We start from the raw sequence: 8,179 nt of genomic DNA, 5'->3' as shown, positions 1-8,179 counted from the left end.
TTTTTGCGCTTGGAGGATGCACATAGAAGCTTTAATTTTTTTTTTTTAATCTTAATTGCAAAGGCATTTATAAAGGGAAGAAAATAAAAAGGCTATAAAAGCCGGTAACCAAATTGCCCCCGGGTTCAAGGAGTGCAAACCTAATACGCACCTTCAAAGGCGCTAGCAAAAGTTAAGGGGGGGGGGAATAATCCTCAAATTGAACACACAGTTGAAGGAATAATAATAATAATAAAAAAAAAGTTGCCCTGAATTAGCTGGGGTACTCTTGAAATTTCTTCTGGGCTGCAGAGGTGCTAGGTGTGGTGTCCTTCCCCCGGCATTCGTGCCCCGAGCTGGAGCAGATTGCTAGAATACATTGTTCCTGGAAAAACGCACCACACAGCCCTAAAACTCGCTTAGTAGGAACTTCCAGAAGGTTAGAAGTACCCCCCAAACCTCTGCTTACATCCTCCCCAGCTTGTATAAAGCTCCTGCTTACCAAAAAGTCTTGTTGCTGGGCTGATCTTACGAATTTTCTTTATGTTCTTGCAGGGGCAGAGTAGCTGTTAGGAGGAGGACGAAATCATGCACTTTCTTCCCGGCCAGACCCGGGGCAGTGAGGGGATCTCCCTTTGGAAAGTTGCAGGAATTGTGTGTGTTCCTGCCTGGATAATTTAGTACAGTTAATCAAATCAATAAAACCAAAGCAGATCAGAGCTAGGGGAAGGCTTTACAGGTTTGCCTTGCTGGACTATTTCAGTGGCTTCCTCATGGTACTTTTTTTTATTATTTTTAATGCCGAGCTGCCAAACACGCCGTATTTATCAGTGATGTTTGGCTTCGCATTTCCTCCATCCATCCTACTATTGCACAGTAGTTTTCCTGCCTCTTTTCTTTCTTTTTTTTTAATGAAGTTTTGGGAAGATGCGAAGTGCCAGTATTATTTGTAAGAGGGCCCCTACAGCATATGTATGTGATTTGTGTATACCCAAATGTCTGCACCCATCTGGGTGTGCTGATAAGGGGACATTGTGGTTCTGCAAGGGTATATACCTTTGAGAGACTTCATCAGATATATAAATCTTTTTAACATGTTGTGGGTGGTGGGGTAAGTAGTGTGAATGTTTGCCAGATGTTCACATCATCTTTCGCGTGTAATTTCAGTTGGTAAACAGAAATCCCGTAACTGGAGCCTGATAGCAACAGCCCTTTATACAACTAAACCCTTGGCTAAATGATCATATGGCTTAAGAGAAAATATAAAATCATGCTGTTTCTTTGCCTTAGTGGGTACATGGTAGGTTTTAAAACCAGGTGATTAACACCCCACCACCCCCCTCCTCAAAACCCATGGGAGAATGGTCAGCTCTGAAATAACAGCAGCTGAAAAGAAAGGCATTGAGTAGCGTGCCCTCCCCTTCCCAGAAGCAGCTGGCTGTGTTTTTAAATGTGTTTACTGTCCCAGTTGTAAAGAATTAAATTTTAACACCTGCAACTAAGCTGGGTGTAAGTAGCGTGGAGGCAGAGGAATGGGTTTCTCTTTCCGTACGTGCACGCGTGTCTCTGTGCTCCGAGTTGCGCGCTGAAATTCCCTGAATTGACAGCTCTAAGCAGAGGGTGTTTCCAGTGCTGGGGCAAGGGGGGGTTTATTTCCCCTCTGCCTTGCAGGACGAGCCTAATAAAGCACACGGCTGGGTTTAATATCAGAGGTGGGGGACGGAGAGAGCCCAGTGCTCTCTCTGTATTGAATTAAGATAGTTGAACTGAGCCTGGCTCCTAAAAGCTGCTGGCTTCGGCTCCATACATCGCCTGGCTCGCACCAGCGGTGGGAGCCGCTCAGTGGCAAAGGCGATTTTCAAGCTATTCCTAAATTGGCGTAATTCATCTCCTTTGCGTTGGGTAGGTGGGTGTTCGCAGCACCGGTGCTCAAGTCCTAGCAGGGATGGTGGTGGGGCTGAGGGGGCTCAAACATGTCTCCCCCCCACCTCCGGCATGCACACGCCAGCCGGTGTGAATTTGGAAAGTTGGTCCTTGTGGTGACATCCTAACCTCACCCTCCCCTCTTTTCTTTTCTCTCCAGGAAACATGCTTTAAACTGCCACAGGATGAAGCCAGCCCTTTTTAACGTTTTGTGTGAAATCAAAGAAAAAACAGGTAGGAAATCAATGCTGTTGGTTGTGTATTATTTTTCTCTTTGCTCTTTGAGGGTTTTATTCCACCAAGTTTGTGTCCCCCATGTGTAGCAGTATTTAAGGGGGGAGAAATAACTTGCTGGTATTTAATGCTTCTGGCAGTGGACTTGCATGATGTGGTTTGTGTCTGGAAGGGAAAATATCATGGTTTAATTTCTATTGTATAGCCTCTTTTTATTTATTGCTTTTTTGTGGGGAGAAGAAAAAATTAAAACTCTTGCAATTTCTCTCTTGCTCTAGTTTCTGCTTTAAGACATGGTACTGTTTGTTTAAAAAAAAAAAAAAGGTCAGTACAGATTAAGGGGAGAAAAACCCGACTAAATGAAATTCTGCAGTTTTACTACTCTTACTATTTAGGTAACTGTAGAGGTTTCTTACTGTTGTTGTTTTTTTTTTTTTTTTTTAAAGAAAGGGTTAAAATGCTCTTGTCTGCCAATCATCCAGGCTAGCTCATGTAAGAGCGAGTTGTCAGTTGCCTTTAGTGAAAGCAATATATTAGATTGTTAGTTACTTTAGGGTACTGTTGTTTTATGGCATGGGGTGTTCTCAGGCTTCTAAAGAAGCTAATGGCATGAGAGCGTGGGTTCTGCCGTTTCCCACTTTCCAGACCTCCTACCATGTACTAACACACTTATAACACATCCCAGGGGGGCATTTAAATTTTAAAAGCAACAATTAAAAAATAGCAGTCATCAATCAGGGGTGATCTTAAACAACAGATGCTCAGGGAAGGACATTTAGCAACATGCACCACTTATTTATTTATTTGTTGGAATACCTTTTTTTTTTTTAATTAAAAAAAAATGGGGGGAATGCTGGAAATTTGGCGGGGGAAGGTCTCAGCTCTGCTGTTGGTTTTCTGAACCGACCAGAGTTGATCGTCGTCGGGCTTTTCTATGCTGATGTAGCTGCCTTGTTTTAGCACGCTGCAGAGTACTTGACTTCTCCCCCCCCACCTCCCCTTTTACAACAAGGACTGTAACAGTCAATAATTCATATCTAAACCATATAAGCAAGGGCATGACATGAATGAAAGTGACAATAAATATGATTGCACACCCAGTTGATATACATTGATAGTTACACATAAAAGGGGAACAGCTTTCAGAAACCCGAATCTGGGTCTTTTTTTTTTTCTTTCTTAAATGTATATATATAAAACCTCCTAGCATGAGCAACTGATTGAAAATACAATTACTTGACTCTTGCAATATATATAAAATGACTAAGGGGGCCCTTTGTTAAACATTGTTTGTGCAGCGTGTAGCCCAGACAAAGCACCTACCGATGGCATTTGGCTCTCTGAAGTCCTCACGGCTGCGTGGCTGGGTCTGACCTTCCTCAGGAGTCCTTCCTTACGGAGTTTTCCATAATATCAAGCAGTGGGTTCGGTGTGGGAACCTCTGTAGAGTTCATGTGATGTAATGTGAGGGATTCTGCCTAGAATTAAATTTTATGGGTGGTTTTACAGTCTTTCCCTGGGTGCAACCCCGAAAAAAGGAGCCACCAAGTTCTTGTTCCTCTTCCCTCTTTCTCCTTTTATTTTGTGTAAGCCAAAGAAAATGTTTGTCTGCCTTGTCTCTGCGTGTATTTAATACTGTGTATGTTGTCTGTGCAGAGGTACTTTTTGGCAGGGTAACTGATTAATCCTAGCTCAGCTTTGCTATTGGTGCAGTTGCAAAGTTAGGGGATGGGGAATCTGCTAGAACTAAACCTGGTGGGAAATCCAGGTGACCTCAGGGATGCTGTAGGGTCCCGGCAAGCTGGGGAGGGATGGGGAGCTGTACATATCCATGGAGCCTGGGTGTGATAATTCCTCTCTGCTCAGTAAAATCGAGTGCGATGGTATAGGGCAAAGCTTGCTACTGGAAATAAAGGATATTCAGGTGTGAGCTGCAGCTGTCTTACATTTTTTTAAATTTTATTTCTTGATGTTGTACCTGGATTACTTGGCTACGGGGCTGCAGTACAGAGCTCTCCGAAGAGGTTGAATGGAGATGGCTTTTGGAGCGTTGTTTATCTACTCTCGCATAGGTTTACGGTGAATTATTTTACTTTGCAAATTCAAAGACCTCCTCCCCTCTCCCCCGTCTGCGTCCCCAAAAGTCACACTTTGTAAGCAAACAAACGGCCAGATGGTTTTGTTTTATTTTTTTTTTCTGTTTAATTATTGCTTTGTGGGCCCAATGTTAGGAGGAAGTTAGCCTTGTGTTTTCTGGGGCCGAGGGTACCGCCTGCTTCTGTTTGCATACTCCTTCCTTGTGGGCAGCAGCGTGAAAGTTTAGCCAGCTTCTCTCTTCCCACTTTCCATTTTGCTTCCCAGATTTTTGCATGTGTCGCGTTTGAAATCGTGGTGATTGTTTGTGGTCACTGGTGGGTGTTTGAAAGTGCGTGCGTACATCTTCCCCCCGGCGTTATGATGTGCAGAAATGTGCGTTCAGTTACCCCGCTGCCTGATTTAAGTGACTCCAGAGCCTTACGGAGACTTTACCACCGTCTCTCGCAACATTATGGCTAATATTTCATAGTGTTAACGTTGTCTTGAGCAAACCCAAAGTGTCCATAAAGTTCTTAGAAAAAGAGGTCGTCTGTATTGGCCAAAGAGTTCCCTTTTGCACTTGAGCTCTTCAGTTATTTTAAAGCATTTATAAATACTTTAAAAAATAGTAATGTTAAAAAAAAAAAAAAAGGTTTGGTGGGTTGTCTTTTGTCTGCAATCTGGAGGTTGTTGCTTTTGGGGTGATTTCTGTTTAACAAAAGTTTAGGGGTTTTGAGCTGAGCAGGAGCACGTAGGGGGAAAAAAATTACTGCTTAAATATACGTATAAGTAGTCGGCGTTGCATTTGGTGTGTTTTCACTTGCTGTTGGTCGCTTTGTTGCGAGGGAAGGGGCAGGACTGCCTTCAAATGGCTGGCTGGCTTTTTGGAATAATAATTATGGAAATGGGAGGCATTGTTGTCCTAAATACAATTGATTCCTCCGTCAATAGGGATTGAAATCGGAAATTGCATTGCTGATTTATAAAAAGTTTGAAGGCAGGGATAGGGTCTCTGTCTTTATGGCCTTTTTTTTTTCCCCCCTTGTTTTTTTTCTCTCTCTTGGTATGTTTTTTTTTTTTTTTAAGCTGTTCTCTGCATGAGCAGAATAGCTAAGCAGAAGAATCAGGCAAGGCGTACGCAGACGTGGGGTCCTTGGATGGCAAACTGGAAAATATCTGCTGTCAAAATGCAGCAGCATCTATTTCAGCTGTGAGCCTTTCCCAACTCCCATCTCGTTCTGCGGGGACCGGTGGGGAGAGGCTGAGCGCAGGATATATGACCATTTAATCTGATTCCTCCTCCTTAAGAGCTTTTCCCATCGTTTCACTTTCTTTGCTCTTTTGGGGGAGGTGAGGGCATCGGGCAAATTCTACTTCTTAAAAAGACCCTGACTTTGTATTTGAAGTCCACATATTTTTATTTTCTTGCCCCCTTCACCCTTCTGCGTTGAAGGAATTCAGGTTTAAAAGAAAAATGTACATACCACCAACGGGGGGAATTTACGAAGTGGAATATTTATAGCCAGCACTGATTAGCCCTGCAATTGTTGTTGAATAATGGGTTTGTTTTTTTTCTTAATTTTAGAACATAATAGCTATATAAGGTGCCTCTTAGCTACCTTTCCCTGTGCATTATCTTCATCAAACTTAACTCAAATCAGATCTTTGGAGGAGGTAGGATTTTTTCCCCCTTCTTTTCTTCCTTAACACCCCTTTGTTCTCTCCAGCTCTGTGTTCAATTAACACCCCCATCGCAGAACTGTAGTCTTTTTTTTTTTTAATGTCTGTTACTGTATTTCACTTCTGACACCTCTCTTATTATTCTTGCTAGCTATTTCTCTTTAATATAGCAATTACGATATGGGGTTTCTTTCTTTCTTCCTCCCTTCCTCTTCCCCCCCCCCCATCAAACTAAAGCCCCACGGAGCAGCACAGGGAGAAGAGGGGCAGCCACGGCGCATGCGGTGCTGGTGTTTTTGGGGTGCGCGGCAGAGCTGTAAGTGGGGTATGCTGGCAAACCCAGGGCCCCCGCAGATGAAGTTTTTTGCGGGGCAGGATGGGGCAGCTTGCTTTCCTTCCCTCCCCAGCCCTTCGCTGTGGTTTCAAACCCTGCCCTCCTTATTGTGCATTTCCACCAAGGTTTCCCAAGGCGCTGGGGAGAGTTAAACACCCCGATTTGAATTTCAATGCAATTCTTGCACCTAAGGCTTCATTCTGCTTCTGCAAAAGCTCATAACGAAAGTGCTTGGGCTCCAGCCCCAGAGGATCGAGGATTGGGGTCCCCGCTCTGCTCTCCGCAGGTCCAGCCCTCGCCCGGCTGTTCTCCCTCCTGCCCTTCAAAGGGGAGGAAGCCTTTGCTTTGATTTTTTTTTTTTTTTTTCCTCCAGTTGAAAGGCTTTGAAGGCAAAAGTGATGCTTCTCTCTCCCAGCTTGGAGGGCTCCCTATAGCGGCGGGATCTGTAGGGGCAGGGTCTGCCAGGTCCCTGATGTGGCTGCCCTTGGGGGGGTGGGGGGAGTGATACATTTTGGGAGAGCAGGGCCTCCAGCTGGTCAGCACTGCCCAAGGAAGCCTCTTTGCAGCTCGCAATTAAATTGCTTCCAGAAGCCTGATGTCTTCAAGAGGAAGGAGGGAAGGGAAAGTGCAAGGGGCTGGAAGATAGGAATGGTTTGGGAGGGAAGACAGCAAGGACTGGCCACCTCTGGGGACTTGCTGGGAGAGGAAAACAGTTCACCCTGATGGGACGGGGGATGTGTCCCAGTAAGTCTCAGTGGCTGGAAGGGGCAGCAGCCTTCTCTGGAGCGCTGGGTCTTCAGGGTTGGAGCTGAGATACTGCAAGCAGTCCTTTCTCTGGGCTTTCCTCTTCCAGCGCAGCGTTGCCCATCAGGGATCTGCCAGGGATGGATAGCTTTGGAGGAGCGTGCTCGCAGGGAGATTTTTCTTTTTCCTTTTCAATTTTGTATTTTATTCCTCTCCCCTGGTAGCATGTGGTTTGGGCTTTTTGAACGGAGCAGGCTTAATTAGTTTAATCAAAATTGGCCTCCTGCAAACCTCCAGGGGAGGAGGTGGGAAGCACAGGGCTGCCAGCGGGCTCTTCCTCCCACCCAGCTTTGGAGGAGCGTGCTCGCAGGGAGATTTTTCTTTTTCCTTTTCAATTTTGTATTTTATTCCTCTCCCCTGGTAGCATGTGGTTTGGGCTTTTTGAACGGAGCAGGCTTAATTAGTTTAATCAAAATTGGCCTCCTGCAAACCTCCAGGGGAGGAGGTGGGAAGCACAGGGCTGCCAGCGGGCTCTTCCTCCCACCTCCTCCCCCTCGGCCCTCCCGGCAAAGCGGAGAAACCAGGCCCGGCTCCGGCATGACATTACTGCTTCTGAGGTACTCCCAAGAATTTGGGGAGTACAGGAGCAAACCTGTTTGGTTTTGTTTCAGGACTTGTTTTTTGTGGGTGCTTGATGTTGAATAAACTTTGCTGTGATTGTAGTGGACCAGGCAGGAAGATGCTCTTGGAGAGTCTGCTGGGTCCCATTACTCCCTGCCCCATGTGTTTGTTCCTAGGGGATGGATGTGCTTGTCCTCCTGCCCCAGATCCCACGTTCCCAAGTCTCCCAGCCTTTGCTTGGACCAGCCTTCCTCGGTAGCGGGTTTTGAGCAGCGGTGGCTGTTGGCTGTGTGTGTCTGGGGAAGGAGGGTGTCAGAAAGGTTCTGTGTCTGCTGTTTGGAAACTGCCTGCTGACAGCACTGGACTCAGTGCAGAGAAGAAGGAGTCTTTGTGCTCAATTAATGCATGCCAGAAAAAATATCTATATTAACCTGGTGCGTGTATAAATACCAGCTAAGTAGAGCATCCTCTTATATGAACATGTTAGGTGACTTCCCCACGGCCACGGGTCTCTCTCTGCTCCATCTACCCTCACTTCCAAATGGTTTTGGCAGCAGTCAAAGTGTTGTGGCTGAGTCCAGGGAAAGA

The 8,179-nt window shown here is 45.5% G+C and overlaps 1 protein-coding gene across 1 annotated transcript in view; it reads left to right on the top strand.

The window, feature by feature from the left end:
* The window catches only part of PBX1 (pre-B-cell leukemia homeobox 1), a 185,488-nt gene that overhangs the window by 55,489 nt on the left and 121,820 nt on the right, over positions 1 to 8,179 (top strand). The window contains exon 2 of the mRNA XM_009892916.1: positions 2,063 to 2,136. Within this exon, the coding sequence (XP_009891218.1) occupies positions 2,063 to 2,136 (74 nt within the window). The remainder of the gene's footprint in view (positions 1 to 2,062; positions 2,137 to 8,179) is intronic.

The sequence above is a fragment of the Charadrius vociferus genome, unplaced genomic scaffold (assembly GCF_000708025.1).
Source record: "Charadrius vociferus isolate BGI_N301 unplaced genomic scaffold, ASM70802v2 scaffold39, whole genome shotgun sequence".
In the NCBI taxonomy this organism is placed as follows: Eukaryota; Metazoa; Chordata; class Aves; order Charadriiformes; family Charadriidae; genus Charadrius; species Charadrius vociferus.
Note: the sequence above shows the minus strand (reverse complement) of the source record. Positions and strands in the feature narration are given on the sequence as shown.